Source organism: Petromyzon marinus, chromosome 27 (genome assembly GCF_048934315.1).
Source record: "Petromyzon marinus isolate PM22_M1 ecotype Great Lakes invasive population chromosome 27, UKy_Petmar_22M1.pri1.0, whole genome shotgun sequence".
Classification (NCBI taxonomy): domain Eukaryota; kingdom Metazoa; phylum Chordata; class Hyperoartia; order Petromyzontiformes; family Petromyzontidae; genus Petromyzon; species Petromyzon marinus.
This window is the reverse complement of record NC_133693.1, coordinates 3,017,253-3,036,072: the sequence shown is the minus strand read 5'-3', so window position 1 is coordinate 3,036,072 and position 18,820 is coordinate 3,017,253. Positions and strand designations below refer to the sequence as shown.

The window sequence follows — 18,820 nt, the reverse complement described above, 5'->3', positions numbered from 1 at the left end:
TTCTACGTGACTTTACCGAAAGAACCAAAGAAGACAGAAACCATGTATTTATCTTGGGGGAATCCGATGAGCTGTGAAGGCCTCCGCGTTGTTGCCAGCTCACACTTGCTGGGCTCCACAGCACAACGGAGAAACCGCGAAGAAAAAATAAACCCTCCGTAGTTTTTGGTCGCAGATTCTCTCACTTCTCGCACTTTAATTTTGATTTAAAGCTTTCGTGACTACAGTAATTCATATTCTTAGCTCTTTCGGTAAAGTCACGTTGAAGGGAAACAATAAAATATTTTTATTGTTTTATATATATTTATTATTTTATTGTTTCCCTTCAACGTGACTTTACCGAAAGAGATAAGTATGTGAATTCTCGCACTTCGTCACCTATGAAAGCACGGCGGCAGTATATTATGCAGTATCTTATTCAGTATCTTATTCAGTATCTTATGCTATATCTTATGCATTATCTTATTCTGTATCTTATTCTGTCGGGCGGGGGGGCGTGGGAGGGGGTGGCCTGCACCAGCCTCCGCTTCGCTTTGCTGCATTCCCATCAGTGGGCGAGTCACGGCGCGCGATCTACCGCCGTGAGTCGACTTTGGCAGCTGCGGACTCCCACAGAACCTGAGGATAACGGGCGCACTGAGTGATTGGCACAATGCCCCCACTCGCCACAGAGCCTGTCCTACCCAGGATAACGGGCGCACTGAGTGATTGGCACAATGCCCCCTTCCCATCGCTAGAGAGCCCAGGCCATTTCAATGAACAGGCGCTTAATTTGCGCAAGTTTTTCGCGGTCGTGCTCTACTGGCTCTCCAATGCCTTGTCTGGCCTGTGCCGCGTCTTGTTCAGCACGATGTCCGACGTTTTTTGCCGCACGCACTGGCAGCTTGTGCACTGCTTGATTCCTCCACGCACGCTGAGGACTCGGGCCGTCGGATTGGCTACTTCGTCGTCATCCACGCTGTGTTCAACCACCACCTCCACCACACTGCAGGTCACAACAGCACACTCACTCACCCACTCACTCACCCACTTGCTCACTCACCCACTTATCTACCTAATCACTCATCCACTCACCCACTCACCACACTGCAGGTCACATCGCTTCGCTTTCTGCTTCCTCCCTCGCACTACTCCGCTTTGGAATGCCCCTCCCATCGTCTCTTTCCCCAAGTTCTCACAACCTCGCTCAAATCAAGAAAACCTATTAGCTCTTATCTGTCACAACTTCAACGGTGCTGATTGTTGCTGGCCGCTTGGCTTTTTGGGCCTTTGGCACTGTGTTCTTAGGAATCGTGGTGATTTAAAAAACGAAGTTTAATCTGCTGATAGATTCCTGGGGAACTGAAAGCAGCTCCCAGGACGTGAAGCGATAAACGACAGAAGATGATGCTGGACAACACGAGGTGCAGCTCGAAATCACATCGGAGGCCACACTCATACGTGGACCAAAGTGATGCATAATAAAAGTTATTTTGGGTGACATCGCGTAAATAAAGATGTGTCGTTAACCCACCTCCACCCGACACGGCCAATTGGCAAGGTCTGTCACCTAAAAAAACGGGCCAATTTGTTACTACTTCAGCACACCGGTGTGTTGGAGAGTACAACAACATTTTACAATTTTGAATGTTCTAACCCAAAATAACTTTTATTATGAATAACATTGGTCGCGAAAGCCTTCGTGTTCAAAGGGGGTTCTAAAAGTGAGTTTATTTTATCATCACGGTTCATTGCTGCGGAGCACAACGCGATAACTTCACCCAATATCCTCACAATTGGATAACGCTGTCATCCCACGGCGTGCTGACAGCGGCGTTCGGCAAGGGAAGCGGGGCGAGTTGACGTGACCACAAAAGGCGTTCACTGCACGCGCTCGCAGGCGGCACGAAGTGTCTTCGCGATACACAGGGCGCGGGATCACGGGGTTGTGCGGTGGGGGGAGGGTGGGGGGGGGGAGCACTCTCTGAGACTCCGCTGAAACATATCGAGTGTTAGATGTGGAAAGCGAACGAAGAACAAGAAGAGGAAGAAGCGTACATCGGAAGAAAAAAAAAAGCCGGCGTATTGTACCGTTGCCAAAGAGGCATGTAACCGTGTCGTTTAAAACCTCTGTGCAGGGTGTAACAAAAAAAAACCCCGACTCTCGCAACAAGGGGGCAGGTGTAGATCGCGGCAGGAGCAGTCGACAGGCCCCGGAGTGGGGCTCAGACCATCGTCCGGTTAAGATGTTTGTGGTTTTTAATGCGCGGAGTGGCGTTCCCCCCCCCACCCCCGGTAGAGTCGCGCCGCGCGGCTTTGTACCAAAAAAAACCCCTCGGTGTAAGAATGAACGCCTCGTTGATCACGAGGGGGGTAGGAGGAGGAGGAGGAGGGGGCGCGTCATGAGGTTCGTGTTTTTTTTTGTGTCAGAGCCGTGACTTTGAGCACGTAGCGGTCGGGTTCAACCGCGAACACCGCGGACCGATCCGAGGAATGGTGTCTCCGTCGATGTGGCCAGCGGCGCGCGGCCACGAGAGGGCGAGGGAGATTGACGCGGCAGCGAGGAGGATTCCCCGACGTTCGATCAACGTTTCACTGTCGCTGTCCAAATAAGACGGCAATAAACCCCTCGGGGGTGGCAGCGCCAGGCTCAAGCAGATCGAGCAAAACGCTTTGGTTGCTCCGATGGAGCACAGCTCCCAGTGGCTTCCTAATATCGGAAGGAGGAACGTTCCAGACGGCCGCAGGAGCGCAACTGAGAGCGCCGCGCGATGCGGTGACCGTCTTTGTTCGATGGCCAGCAGCCAAAAGCCGCCGCTGGCTGCGAGGATGACCGGAGTGTCGCGTGATGATTTGTGCTTATTGATGAGACCAGCAAGCACTTTACGCAGTAATTAGTGCGAACTCGTAAGTAATGAGTGCGACCTTATACATCTCTCATCTCTATCTCGTCTGCATCTCTCATCTATCATCTCACCGCATCTCTGTGTTTGTCGATATCTTTCTTCTAACACTAGATCCATATCTCGTGCCTATATTTATTTTGTCGTCTCTTTCAGGATTTCAAAATTGTGAAAGGCCGGGCTCCCGAAATAATGTGTCTGCTTAGGGTCCTCCTCCCCTTCAATGGACGAGTAAAACGTTGTTCTCGTCTGGAGAAATCCCATATCGATCGGTTAATTCTTTATCCATCGATCAGGTAATTATTCATCCACAGCAGCTGTGATTTGGCACCGAATATGAATTCGCAAGCGGCGCCAGCAGCAGCAGCAACAGCTGCGTGCCGGCTAATTCACTTATCTGCAGTTTCATTTTGCGCCGATTCTCGACACTCTGCTCCAAAGAAAGAATTGTTCGGCATTAACGCGACGACCACTGACGCAACAATGCCGATGGAGTCGTCAGCTGAAGCAACACCGGCACGTGCGTTGCTCGGCCGCTCCCTCCACCCCTTGCCAACCGCCTGCCCCTCGGGGTCAGGCAGTGCGGCCTCTTAAGAGTTGACGCCGAGAGAGTGGAAGGAGCGATTCGTGAGAACGCGGAGCAACTTCTGGCTGGCTGAAACCTCCCTCTTAGAGTTGAAGGCTCTAAGAGGCACTCCGAACCGACCTGACGGGGGCAATCGTCCCTCCACTGTCGACTGCTGCTACACGTGCGCTCCCTGCGGAGGCATCGGGCTTGTTAAATGCAGCCGCAGCGTTTGGACTGGGGGTCTCCTCCTGGAGGAATTAGAAGGTAAATGTGCAGCCTTGCAATTTGCTTAAAACGAAAATTTTTGTTATTACTTTTGAAGAGCTGCACTTTAATCATAGGACTCTTTTTCAGGAGGGTCTTGCTGCTACATTGGGTGGGGGGGGGGGGTGTTACAAGATGCTTTCAGACAATTAACAACGAGTGATTGTTATGTAAACGGGATGAAACCGGGGCAGTCACTGAAAACCCACGCGTGCGAGGGGGAAACACTCTATCCGGATACGGATGTAAACTGGTGGCGATTAGTCCACTTACTGTACCACCTTCTCCTGGCGGGCGAGGGCATGACACCTCGACGCCCAAGGGAAGGGAGTCTCACACCATCTGCGTGGTGATCCACCAACCCTCGCTGGATTATTCACGTGGCCTAGGTTACACGTCCAGCGCGCCACTAACCGTTACACCGCGTCAGCATCCTTTGCGCTCACGGTCATCGTCAAACTTTTCTGTCTTTAGTTTGTTGTTCTTCCCCGCACCTCCGATTAGCGCGATTGGCTGCGTACGATGCGAAAGAAGTTCATCGCAAGTTCAGCATCTTTTCGAGCGACGTGTACTGCCCAAACCCGCTTCGACGGCTAACGCGATGGAACTAACTTGCGCACATTCTCAAATCCACTTTGCTCTGCTTTCTGTCTCTCAGTGCGATTCGAGGGAATGAACCCCTCCACGCATATTTGCGAACTTTTCAGCTTTTGTTTATTTTTAATATTTTTAAAACGTGCCATTTGCCAAGTTTGCGAGCCACATGTCACAGTAGAGAACGTACAGCAATGTAACAAACTTCAGACACGTTGGTAATAGTATATAGATTAGAGGAATTAAATATATCAATACTCTAAGCGTCCACGTTAATTATTAACTTTCTAGCAGCTATGCCCCCGAATGATTACACAGTCGGTTAATAAGAATGCATTTTTTTATGCACGTCAACACCACCACTTCACACTGATTAGTGAGGCTGCGTTGGCCAAAATCACCTGGAATGTGCCACGATCTCCTCCGTTTCTTGAGAGCTAAGCAGGTTTGGAGCCTGGACAGCACTCGGATTGGCACGCATCGTTTAGAGGGAGCCCTCCTTGTCGATAGGTAAGGAGGGCTCCCTTCTCTGTTCAGCAAGCCGCCTTCTGCTGCTGAGACCACAGGAGGCTGAAACCCGCCGAGGGTTTGTTAGCTCGAGCAATTGGCAATTGGTTGATGGCCTTAAATATATTTGATAATAATCAACGCGGAGGTGCAGAACACTGAGGAATTAATGGATTCCATGAGCCGTAATGCTGCACTTACAGCACATGAGTTCGTGCAAACACCGTAATTTAGAGGGGGTTTGTCAGGTTTTTGGTTCTTTGCCATCCGTACTGCATTAGCGACGTACATTTCGCATTGATGGCGGTATTGGTTGTGTTCAACGTGACACGAAACACGTGACAGGTCGGCCTATGAAAATGCTACCATCACCCACCGTAGACGGAGGAGGAGCACGATTAGAAGATTACACAAAATCTCTCCTGAAGCCCTCTCGTCGTGGCTAGCAGACCTCGACATTGGAATTTATTTCCTGAACACAGTGCAGTCACATGCAGTATAAACGAGTACTGCATTAAGGACAAAATATAAGCGCGAAAAATGGATTTTCATTGTGACAAGCCCACGCATAACACGCCAGACGCCCTAAAGCTCCGTAGCCACTCATGGAATTTTAATTTTAGAACGTCGCCTTGAGTGATACATTATTTTTTTTGTATTACTATTTTTATTTTTTTATTACTTTTTTTATTTTACCAGGTAAGGCCCACTGAGCCATAGAGCTCTTTTCCAGAAGCGACTAGGCCATACATAATAATAGTTCAACGAAGTGGCTTGGCATGTGGACATTTCTATCAACCAAATATTCTAAACGCATATTGATTTTAAATGTGGAGGGAATTTCACACAATGACGAGGAGAACATGCAAACTCCAAATTTACGAGTGTCAGGGTCGGGATCGAACCCACGAACTCCTGCATACGAGGCGAGGTAGATAACATCTCGCCACCGTGTTGAGAAAACTAGATAAACATTTGAAATACCGCAGCAACGCAGCACTTTGATCCGACAGATCAGAGAAAATGGAGCGGTTTTACCCTCGATGCCTGCAGGCTTCCCCGCCGTCTTTAATTTAATCCGTGCCCGGTATACAGCTCAATGTTTTTGTTTTTGTTTCACGAGGCACCAACAATGACTCAGATCTTTGTGTGACGGTGCTGGCACCCCCTGCGATTTGATGCTGCCATGGGGATGAGCAGAGAAGGGGGGGAGAGATGGCGAGGAGGGCGCTCATGAAAAAAAAACAGAGGCGGGAGCGGATTGCATAGTCACGTTACGAATACAAATCGGCAGCACGGGTGGGTGGTGGGGCTATCTGCCCTGTAGCGTGAGTACGTCGGTCTATGCGAGCTCTGAAGTTATTCATTCGAGCACCGAGCAACGGCACCCTTCACATGCCCGTGGCACGAAAACAGCGCGTGGATTAAACGCAGCGGCAAGCGACGTCACGTGTCCCACCGCCACTTATCCCACGTGGCAAAATCATGATGCGCCGCCGACACCTACCTGTGTACGGAGTGTAAGAGTCGTTGTCTGGAGGTGGTCACGTGTCGTGTCTGACCTTTTTGCACGTATCCGCCCGCAGCTAAAGTTGTCCCCAGCGAGTCGGATATGTAACGTTGTGCCGTATTTAAATTTACGGCGGGGTTATTTTTTTGTTGCATGTCTTACGCGTCTTTGGCAGCGGATTCACATTAGCGACTACGTGGAAATGTAAATAGAATTTCGGAATTTTGCAAACGTTTTGCCGAATACAAATCGGTCAGTAGTTGAAAAAAAACCCATCTGGATCGCTCAAATATAATACCGGGAATGCTCAGAATCTTAACGTTTATTTATACTGGAGGAATCCGATGAGCTATAAAGCTCTTTTTAACAGATGTTCATGCTGGTTTGGGCACTGGGACAGTTCGTAGGACTCGTAGTTGGTACACGACGAGCGGAAGGTTGTAAATCGCTCCTCTCTGTGATACTTAAAACCTCAAGTGAATTTGTGTTAAATTATCATTAAATGTTTTGTCTAGATTGGAAAAACAATGTCAACATTGTGCTCTTCAATCGTCTCGATATTTACACACGAGCAACTCCGAAAAGCACGGTTGGCTACGTGCGGTGCGAAAGAAGTGCAACATACATAACATGTATAGATTGATTGTCGCTCTGGCCAGGGAGGCAATGGTGTTGTTCCATGAGTCTCAACGGGTTTGTTCCATCTCCTGGTTAAATCAAGGATATTGACCGATTGACTATCGTGAATAGGCGGGTTAGCAGCTTCCATCGCAGCCTGTGCTTTGTAAGCTGTGCACACTCTCTGCGCCCATGGCGGGGGGGGGGGTGTATGAATCTCGTGCAAAAGAGAAGACGAAAAAACATCCCCCAGGGCGAGCCAAATCCCCGACTTTGACCGCCCCCGTGCTGCGCCGCGTCCCCTTGATGTAGTTCCGTTAATTATGGGGAAGGCGACTGGGAGCGATGGACGAAGCGTTTTGCTGGAATAACAGGGCCTCTCGCCCGAGACCCGGTTAGTGTATATATATCACAATGTATTACTTTGTTCTCGTGCCCTAAGAAGTGGGGGGGGGGGGGGGGGGGGGGTGGAACGGCTCTGTCGAAAATATTTATTCAAATATATGCTATAAAAAATAAATAAACGTCTCACAATTTTTTGGGACAGGAATAAGTTGGGTGGGCGAAGGAAATCGGTTTCGTCGTGGTCGAAGGCCCCCTGGAGAGTCAAGACGGATGTCGGCATGCTGCAATGGTGCCACGGTCTGCGCGTGGCAGTTAAAACAATGGGGCAAGTTTCCTAACTCGCCCGCCACACGCCCAGCGCCTCTGTCCGCCCAGCAGTGTGAGTGGGTACTCCACCGTTAGTTGATGGGCAGGTGGGTTAAAGTGTGGGTACTCGCAACTCTTCAAAGACGCCCGGCCGGCGTGGAATACGAGGCCAAAATTTCCTTTGCACGGGGCTCTCTCTCTCTCGAGAGAGAGAGCTCCATCCAGTGGAGACCGTTTCACCAGCAGTGGCGTGAGCGGGCAATTGCAGGGCTGCGCCTTTGCCGTTATTGCACAGGACGCAACAGAGAGCATGCATGATCGCGTGTGTGTCAACTTGCCACCTAAGAAGTAAAACAAAAATAGCCTTATTGAGATTGTTGGACGTTTCCCAGGCAGATACATGGCGTCTTGCAAGTTTGTCAAGAGTACCACAGCCGGCAGTTACAACACTTCTCGACTTTTTGTTTTTTTGGTAACCTTTTGTTTTTGTTGTGTTGCTGTTTGCCTTTTTTCTCGATTACCTTTTTTTTCCTGAACGCGCTATCGCTGTCAATGCACGAGGGGAAGACGTTGACGCTCGAAATTCGCGCGAGATTCGGCGCGACACGAACGCCGTGCTGGACGTATCTCTCGCGGTCACGTCTGGCGTAAGCAGCTCTCTCTCTCTCTGATGAGACTGTCTTTTGGGCTGGTGGTTCTCACCGTTCTTGTCACAATGCCCTTACGTTTCGCTCCAAAACGTGTGGTAAGCGTTATAGTTTGCTATAGGATTTGTTTTTACGGGAAAACAAATTAAGCCGTTATAGTGCGCAATCTGATGCTTTTTTGTATATGGGATTCACAGCAAAACCAGTGGTGCCAAGCATTTTCGCAAAAACCCTTTCCATCTTATTCCAGTTGTAAAGGGCTGGATAAGTGCTTTCGTTGCGAATGTCTAACGGATATCAAAACGTCAAACCGACTTTACTTCGATCCTCATCGGACCGTGGGTGAATCCAACCCTGGCCGTAAAACCTGAGAACTCGGCACGACCGCAAACCCCTCCCCCCATACCCCCACTCGGTAGCGTTACAGTGGCGAGATGTTAACTCCCTCGCCTGGTATACAGGAGGTCGTGGGTTCGATCCCGACCCTGACGCCTGCTGTCTATTTGGAGTTTGCATGTCTCTCTCTCATCATCACCACGGTGTCTAGGAGATGTTAACAACCTCGCCTGGTATACAGGAGGTCGTGGGTTCGATCCCGACCCTGATGCCCGCTGCATATTTGAAGTTTGCTTGTAATTTCTCCCCGTGGTCACGTGGATTTTTCTCCGGGTCCTCCGGTTTTTCCCCCGCCCATGGTTGGTGCCGCACGCAGCTGGAGGACTCGGTGAGGGTGGAGAGGGCGCCGTCGCAGCAGCAACAACAGCAGCAGCAGCAACAGCAGCGGCAACAACAGCAGCAGCAACAGCAGCAGCAACAGCAGCAGCAGGAGCACGCGGCCGCCGCCATGCTGGAGATGGGCACCAGCCTGCTGAGCCAGACGGCCGAGCAGACGCGCAAGCTCACCCACATGGAGACACAGGTGGGGGGCTCACCCACATGGAGACACAGGTGGGGGGCTCACCCACATGGAGACACAGGTGGGGGGCTCACCCACATGGAGACACAGGTGGGGGGCTCACCCACATGGAGACACAGGTGGGGGGCTCACCCACATGGAGACACAGGTGGGGGGCTCACCCACATGGAGACACAGGTGGGGGGGGGGGGGCTCACCCACGTGGAGACACAGGTGGGGGGCTCACCCACATGGAGACACAGGTGGGGGGCTCACCCACATGGAGACACAGGTGGGGGGCTCACCCATATGGAGACACAGGTGGGGGGCTCACCCACATGGAGACACAGGTGGGGGGGGGGGGCTCACCCACATGGAGACACAAGTAGGTGACTGGAGTGACTACGGGTGACTAAGGGTGACCACGAGTGACTACGGGTGACTAAGGGTGACCACGAGTGACTACGGGTGACTAAGGGTGACCACGAGTGACTACGGGTGACTAAGGGTGACCACGAGTGACCACGAGTGACTAAGGGTGACCACGAGTGACTACGGGTGACTAAGGGTGACCACGAGTGACTACGGGTGACTAAGGGTGACCACGAGTGACTAAGGGTGACTAAGGGTGACCACGAGTGACTAAGGGTGACCGTGGGTGACCACGAGTGACTAAGGGTGACTAAGGGTGACCACGAGTGACTAAGGGTGACTAAGGGTGACCACGAGTGACTCAGGGTGACTAAGGGTGACCACGAGTGACTAAGGGTGACCACGAGTGACTAAGGGTGACTAAGGGTGACCACGAGTGACTAAGGGTGACTAAGGGTGACCACGAGTGACTAAGGGTGACCATGGGTGACCACGAGTGACTAAGGGTGACTAAGGGTGACCACGAGTGACTAAGGGTGACTAAGGGTGACCACGAGTGACTAAGGGTGACTAAGGGTGACCACGAGTGACTAAGGGTGACCACGAGTGACTGAGGGTGACTAAGGGTGACCAGGAGTGACTAAGGGTGACCGTGGGTGACCACGAGTGACTAAGGGTGACTAAGGGTGACCACGAGTGACTAAGGGTGACTAAGGGTGACCACGAGTGACTAAGCGTGACTAAGGGTGACCACGAGTGACTAAGGGTGACTAAGGGTGACCACGAGTGACTCAGGGTGACTAAGGGTGACCACGAGTGACTAAGGGTGACTAAGGGTGACCACGAGTGACTAAGGGTTACTAAAGGTGACCACGAGTGACTAAGGGTGACTAAGGGTGACCACGAGTGACTAAGGGTGACTCAGGGTGACTAAGGGTGACCACGAGTGACCACGAGTGACTAAGGGTGACCACGAGTGACTAAGGGTGACTAAGGGTGACCACGAGTGACTAAGGGTGACTAAGGGTGACCACGAGTGACTAAGGGTGACTAAGGGTGACCACGAGTGACTAAGGGTGACTAAGGGTGACCACGAGTGACTAAGGGTGACTAAGGGTGACCACGAGTGACCGCGCCGTCGCAGGTGCTGAACCAGACGTCGCGGCTGGAGATCCAGCTGCTGGAGAACTCGCTGTCCACCCACAAGCTGGAGAAGCAGCTGCTGCTGCAGACCCAGGACATCGGACGCCTCGCGCAGAAGAACAAGTGAGGGCGCCGCGTCGAGTCGCACTGCGCGGCCGTCAGGTGGAGACGATTCCCGGCAGCTCCTCAGTGGCGCGGCCGCCGTGGGTGCAGCGAGGGTCCGGACCCCCCCCCCCCCACTTGTTTAGCCGTGGCCGAGAGACGCCGCCAACGCGCGTCGTGCGTGTGACCCCCTCCCCTCCCCCTCTCCCCTGCTCCCCTGGCCCCTCCCCCCCCTCCCCTGGCCCCTCCTCTGCCTACTCCCCCCCTCCCTTACCCCCTCCCCTGCCCCCCTCTCCCCTGCCCCCCCTCCCCTGCCCCCCCCCTCCCCTGCCCGCAGGGAGCTGGAGGTGCGGCTGTGGGAGCTGGGTGATAAGCACCACGCGGAGCTGCGCGCTCTGCGGGAGGAGAAGGCCGAGCTGGAGCGACTGGTGGGGAGGCAGAGCCAGGCGGTGGGCGCGCTCGAGCGCCAGCTCGGAGCCGCCACCGCCAACAACTCGAGGCTGCAGCGGCAGCAGCAGGAGCTGACGGAGAGCGTGCGCACCCTGCTCGCCCTGCTGCCGCAGTACGCGCAGGGTGAGCGGCGCAGGCGACAGCGTCACCCGGGCACCCTGCGCGTCGTGCCCCCGCCGCCGCCGCTACAGCAGCAGCAGCCACTTGAATCCACGGCCACTACAGCCGCTACGAACACTGCCGCCTAGAGCCACCATCACCACAGTCACCATCGCTACAGCCACCATCACCACAGTCACCATCGCTACAGCCACCATCACCACAGTCACCATCGCTACAGCCACCATCACCACAGTCACCATCGCTACAGCCACCATCACCACAGTCACCATCGCTACAGCCACCATCACCACAGTCACCATCGCTACAGCCACCATCACCACAGTCACCATCGCTACAGCCACCATCATCACAGTCACCATCACTACAGCCACCATCACCACAGTCACCATCACTACAGCCACCATCACCACAGTCACCATCACTACAGCCACCATCACCACAGTCACCATCGCTACAGCCACCATCATCACAGTCACCATCACTACAGCCACCATCACCACAGTCACCATCACTACAGCCACCATCACCACAGTCACCATCACTACAGCCACCATCACCACAGTCACCACCACTACAGCCACTAAAGCGACTGTCACTACAGCCACCATGACCACAGTCACCATCGCTACAGTCACCATCACCACAGTCACCATCGCTACAGCCACCATCATCACAGTCACCATCACTACAGCCACCATCACCACAGTCACCATCACTACAGCCACCATCACCACAGTAACCACCACTACAGCCACTAAAGCGACTGTCACTACAGCCACCATGACCACAGTCACCATCGCTACAGTCACCATCACCACAGTCACCATCGCTACAGCCACCATCACCACAGTCACCATCGCTACAGTCACCATCACCACAGTCACCACCACTACAGCCACTAAAGCGACTGTCACTACAGCCACCATGACCACCGCCACTACATCCATAGCCACTTACAGCTACCATCAACACAGCCACGACAACCACAATCACCACCTCCACGACAACCATCGTCACCACCTCCACTAAAACCGCCATCACCACTGCAACCACCGCCACTACAGCCATCGCCACCACAGCCACCGCCACGCCACCCCCTACAGCCATGGCCACCACAGCCACTGCCACGCCACCCCCTACAGCCATTGCCACCACAGCCACCTTTGGAGTCATCTGTGGAGTCGTCCTCGTGTTGAGGTCGCTGCCCTCCCGCAACATTTGCGCTGCCAATGCAGAAGCTAACGTGTGAAGCTTGCTGGGTGGCAGGTCGATGGCTCGTTCTCTTGGGCGTGTGTTCTTCTTGGGCGTGTGTTCTTCTCGGGCGTGTGTTCTTCTTGGGCGTGTGTTCTTCTTCTTAGGCGTGTGTTCGTCTTGGGCGTGTGTTCTTCTTCTTGGGCGTGTGTTCTTCTTCTTGGGCGTGTGTTCGTCTTGGGCGTGTGTTCTTCTTCTTGGGCGTGTGTTCTTCTTGGGCGTGTATTCTTCTTCTTGGGCGTGTGTTCTTCTTCTTGGGAGTGTGTTCTTCTTGGGCGTGTGTTCTTCTTCTTGGGCATGTGTTCTTCTTGGTTGTGTGTGTTCTTCTTGGTTGTGTGTGTTCTTCTTGGGCGTGTGTTCTTCTTCTTGGGCGTGTGTTCTTCTTGGGCGTGTGTTCTTTTTGGGCATGTATTCTTCTTCTTGGGCGTGTGTTCCTCTTCTTGGGTGTGTGTTCTTCTTGGGTGTGTGTTCTTCTTCTTGGGCGTGTGTTCTTCTTCTTGGGCGTGTGTTCTTCTTCTTGGGCGTGTGTTCTTCTTCTTGGGCGTGTGTTCTTCTTCTTGGGTGTGTGTTCTTCTTGGGTGTGTGTTCTTCTTGGGCGTGTGTTCTTCTTCTTTGGCTGACGCTCCACCATGAGACTCGTTCCACCCGGCGAAGCCTCTTGACCAAGCCCCCCGTAACTTTTGTTCACAGTCTAAACATTTGAGTTCACACAAAATTATACGCAGTCCATGCGAAACGTGTGATAATACGGGTTTAAGAACAAGGTCCTGACAAGGTTTCACCCGCAATAATGTTTGGATTAATTTAAAGCAGCGTCTTAATTTTATAATTATATCCCCGCAACGTAATACTTTAATTGAGGGCTCCATATTTTAAGAGGCAAGGAGTCCGAGTGCGCGTGTGTGTTCTTTTAATATCCTGTCGGCAAAATGAAATTGCTTCCACCGGCCCTCGCTCGCATGCCCGGGCTTAAGAGCAACACTTGCGCCCAAAGAACTTTACACCTCGCACAAACACGAATATAATGCACGTGTAAGCGTGCAACGAATCCACGTTGAGCCTCTCTTCCAGTTTGATAAAAACACTCCCGCCTCACCGCCACAGATTGAATGTCATCTTGTCCAGTACAACCCAAGCAACGTTTCTCCCACCCACTCCGGCGAGGGGCCATAACCCAAAGCACCCACTTCGCTTTCCCCTCCCGTATATATGTTTTGGCAGCCGACTTGTAACCGACACGAGTTATATCGCGCGCATTGTTTTTCGACGTTACATCTTCCAACGCGGAGAGATTTCTCCGAATTGTTATCGCGCAAACCCAGCGGCCCTTCTCAAGCGGCGTCGTGTGCGATTGGCGTGGGCCCTGGGCTCAAGGAACTAACCATGGGGGCCGGTGCAATTGCACCGCCTGCGCGCTCCGTCATTTCGACGCCACGCTGTGAGGTGGGAACTCGGTTTATTTTTGGTGGCGAGCGGCTCGAGCGAGGAGGTGTGGAGGGGTGGGGGGTGTTTGGGACAATGCAGCGTTCCGGGTAAAGGTGGAAGATGGTGCTCGATTACGATCCCAGTGAGTGGCGAAGGATTCAAGATCATCACGTAGGGCCCGTGTTTGATATATCTTGAACTGCTTTCGCACCGTACGTAGCCAACCGTGCTGATGGGAGGTGCAAGGGGAAAGACAACAAACTTTTGATACGCACGCTGGAGACACCGTGTTGACTGTTAAGAAAAGTGGGCTGCGATGATTTTTATTTATTTTATTTTGCCAGGTCAGGCCCACTGAGCTACGTAGCGCTTTTTCAAAAGCGACCTGGCCACAAATGATAGCTGAACGAAGTGGCTTATTACGATGTGGATTTATTTTTTGTAGCTGCTCAAAAAAAACTCTAAACGATGATGGTTGGTGGACGAGACCGGCGGCCATGGAGATGGAGCATCGAAATATCGGCTCGTGCACAGGAGCCAGATGGGTTGTTGGAACACGGCGCCGTGGAAGATGCCAGCAGCTCGTGGAGGCCTTTATCCTGCAGTGGATAGATCATGACTAATGCTGATGACAACACAATGAATCGAGAGAGCATTTGGCGCTGAGAGAATTGTGAGAGGACACAAAAAAAACCCACTGTGATATTCATTTCACAGCAAAGTGCTCATAAACGCGGTAATTGTACACCTAATGGGAAAAGAGCAATTGGCCTCCAATGTATATGCATTTTTGCGGTGGAAGATTAAACACACAGATAGAAAAAAAGGTGAACCACAGCTGGCAATCTTTGGATCTTATTATATTCGCGCAAGCGAATCAAGCGGCTCGCTCAGTTGAAAGGCACGGGCTTGGACAAAAGTAATCGGTGTCACGCCCGATTTGGGTGGGAAAAACTAAAAAAACGAACGGCCGAGTTGTTGTGTGCCGAGGGCTTTCGGCGTCACCGCGACTTCTCGCCCGCAGCGGCACGGCAGAGAGAGGCGCCGCGTTAGGCAGCTTCGGGGCCCACGCGGAGCGCGAATCGTCGGCCACGCGAACTCCGCTCGTCCTCGCCGCTCAGCCATCGAACAAAGACATGCGGCCACCGCGTCACGCGCTTTCGGATGTGTTTCTGCGACCGTCTGGAACGTTCTTCCTTCCCGATATTAGGAAGCCACTGGAGCCGTGCACTTTCAAATGTCGACTGAAAATGGCACTTCGCTAGAACTGCTTTTAGTGTTTAGTTTGTTGTCCTTCCCCCGCACTACCGATTAGCACGGTTGGCTATGTACGGCGCGAAAGAAGTCCAACGTACATACATACGGCGGAAACAAAAGGAACGCTCGCCTAGCAGTCAAGTTAACTGGGTATTCCGTATTTAGGCAAAGGTGCAGGCCTGCTATGGCTTGCTCACACCACGGCTGGCTGAAGGGTCTCCGGTACAGGGAGTTGTACAGATACCCACTATGAAGCGTATATTTGGCCTACTTTTTCACACTATCCACAGCAAAAGAAAAAAACACCATTGAATATATTCTGCGAAAACGATTAAGAAATTATATCATTTAAAAAATTAATAACTCCAATACATGTAAATTTTACTCTAAGTGCCTTACTAAATGTTTGAATTCGTACTTAGCAAATAAAGATTCGAATGTAACATTCAAACTTGGCCCCCCGCCGGGTCGCTCAGTAGCAGAGCGAGCGGCTCGAAGTCGGGCGGTTGCGAGTTCGGTCCCTGAAGAAGCTCTCCACGTTGCGCAGCAAAACGTCGGACAAGGTGGCGGTGCAGCCCGACGACTCGTCGGGAGAGCCACAGGTGGAATCTGCTCTCCATTCGGAACCCAATAGCGTGGCACACCACACAGGTGCCCATGCCTTCACAATAGCAGCACTAACTTTGTGCTCAGTGAACCAGTTGCTGCTTACTGGGGCTGTGTTCTGCTTCTCGTGCCAGGCCACAAGACCAGACGCCTGTTGCCAAAGTATATATATTGTTGTTGCTTAATTTGCCAAGAACACTTTCCTACTGAAAAAAACTTAAATAAATATAAAATGTTAACGTGTTAATTGGCCTTAAGCGGACTCCTAGCTGTTCGTAGATTTTTTTTTTTGCTGGGAGATCCGGAAACCGTGATACGGTTGTCTAAAACCACCCCGAGGACCATTGTGTGTTATGATCAGCGTCAAACCGCGAGCCAAAATCGAGCACCACTCTATCAAACCCACAGTATGAATTCAAGTTAACCAGCCGATCGTTACGTTGCATGCGGTGGGGGGTAAAGTATGGGTGCTCCAACCTCGTTCCAAGACTTCTGGCCAGCGTGTAGCAGTTGGTCAAATTCCCCTCCAGAGAAGCTCTCTAGAGCTCTGTCTTAGTGGAGGCCAATCCAAAGTCACTGTTTTATTTATCGTGGTGAGCATATATTAAAAAATGTACTGAACTAAAACTAAAATATTTTTTTATTTTTCCAAGTAAGGCCCAGCTGAGCTACATAGCTCTTTTTCAGAAGCAAACTGGCCACAAATGATGTCTCAACGAAGTGGCTAACCGCGTGGAAATGTAGCCAAATACTCTAAACACACGTTGATTCTAAATAGCTCAGGGGGCCTTACCTGGCAAGAATAAAAACTGTTTCGTTTTCTTGTTTCAACGACAGCCGGTCGCTGGCGTTGTCCGTTTATTTAAAGTCTGCTGCGCTTTGTCTATGCCCTGCTCCCTGCTGGAGTCGGTGCACGCGACCCTCCTCTAAACAAGGTCACGCCACAGAACTGTCGTACACCCGTGCCGTATCGTTCACCCGTGCCACATCGTTCACCGGGCCACCGCCCTCTTTGCCCCCGCAGCCACAGAGAGCAGCCACGGAGGGTCAACGGGCGGGGAGGATGAGGAGGAGGAGTACGAGGGGGAGGAAGAGGCAGAGGATGGGAAGAAGCCCCCGTTCAGAGATTGCGCTCACGCTCGTCAAGCCGGAGTCACCAAGAGCGGCGTCTACGCCGTGCGGGCGTTCAACTCGAGCCAGCCCGTCAAGGCATGGCCACACCCCCCACCCCTTGCCCCCCACCCGCACCCCGCCACCCACGGCCCCCTCCGTAACCCCCCCCCTCACCTCGTCTTCGGATTGCCTAACACGGAACGCTCTTGGGATGCAGCGTCAAGGCAGAGACCTCGGCGTAGGGAATGGCGTTCAACGTGGAGACGACCAGAATCAAAATCTTATCTTATATATTTATGTAGCCCTCTCATCCGAGGCGCTTTACAAGGGTTATGAGTGGTACAATGAGGGTAGCTAAAGGTGATACGGTGAATAGTGATGGGGTATGGGGAGGGAGGTTTAGTGGGTACAGGAATTCCGGTGGGTACCTAGGGATGGAGGGGAGGATGGACCAGGGAGAGGAGGTGAACGTCTTGACGGAGGAGCAGAAACTCGACAGGGAGGGTGCTCGCTGCTTAATGTGAAGGGGAGGAGAAATCCGATGAGCTATGAAGCTCTTTTTTCACAGATGCCCAGTAGGGGCACGAGGTCCGAACGTTACAACAACGCTGCAACATTGCCCGGAGGGCGAAGGATACAATTCAGTTCATAAAAATGAAATGTTGCAGTCTGTTTTGTGATTTCAATATGATTTGCATATAGCTGTGGGTCAGTGGCGCGGTGGTTAGTGCGCTAGGCTAAGAACCCCACCACCCGAGATTGATTCCCGGCTAAAATTGGCGGCCTTTTATCTGAACTGGTCCTGGGCCTCCCACCCCACCTCTTTCGTCACCAACCTTGCACTAACCAGCGTGGTGAAGTATGGTCAAACAATCCCCGCGACCGATACGGTGGGGCAAGGCCTTCATCCAATCTATATACATATCCACGAGCGACATTTTTCTGTCCAGGTGGCAGGATCGTTGCCCCAATGATGAACCATTATGGCCGGGATAGGCGCTGCTTCGGGTAACAACTTAAGACGCGTAGCTCAGCGGGCCTTCATCGCTTCTCCCGATGCTAAGCTGTTCGCGATACTCGGTCACATGAAGTTGGCTCCGCAGAAGGAAAACTAAATTAGAGTTGACAAGGGTGGAGATGGCAGAGATGACCGATTTGAGCAAACGTTGTTTGTCTTGGAGTGACCTCGGGCATGGATCCAGGCGTGTGGAGAAACCGTCCGAAGCTGATGAGACTAGTGTCCACTGCGCCCGTCTCGCGTGGCCCATTGCAGCTGCAGCGGCGGCGGTGGCCGTGAATAGAGGTCGGCCCCCTTGGCAGAGGGGGGCGGTCGAAACGCGCGCGGGTGTCTGTCGGTGTCTTGCGCCGAGCCACGGAAATCTCCTGCTCAAGCGAGCAACGACGCAGTGGCCTCGCCTCTTGTTCGCAGCCCTGAGCCACCGTTGGAAGTTCCACTCTCCTACCGGGACGACGAGCCTACGCCTCGCACAGCCACCGGTTACTTGCACGCAGAGTGGTACCCATTTTATCACCGCAGGAAGGATGATGGGCTGAGTGAGCCCCCCCCCCGCCCCCAACACACCCACCCCAAACCAGAATTTGAACTCGCAACCTTCCAACTGCGAGCCGATGGCCCTGCCGCTGAGCCAACTGGCGTTGCCATGAGCTCGCAATTGTACAGAACCTGTACAGGTCACATCGTCTCCTCGCTAGGATGCCCCGAGTAGTTCAGTCTCTGGCATAATCATTCAATTCTTAGAACGCTAACAAAGCGAACGGACCAGGTGGCTCATTATTAATACGATGTTTTTGGGTTCAATTCTCAAAAGCACAAATCAAGTT

General features: G+C 52.5%; 1 protein-coding gene across 1 annotated transcript in view; it reads left to right on the top strand.

Moving 5' to 3' along the window:
• The window catches only part of LOC116946635 (angiopoietin-2-like), a 50,144-nt gene that overhangs the window by 18,055 nt on the left and 13,269 nt on the right, over positions 1-18,820 (top strand). Inside the window, exons 2-5 of the mRNA XM_032961744.2 lie at positions 8,954-9,160; positions 10,653-10,774; positions 11,091-11,326; positions 16,890-17,074. Of these exons, the coding sequence (XP_032817635.1) occupies positions 8,954-9,160; positions 10,653-10,774; positions 11,091-11,326; positions 16,890-17,074 (750 nt within the window). The remainder of the gene's footprint in view (positions 1-8,953; positions 9,161-10,652; positions 10,775-11,090; positions 11,327-16,889; positions 17,075-18,820) is intronic.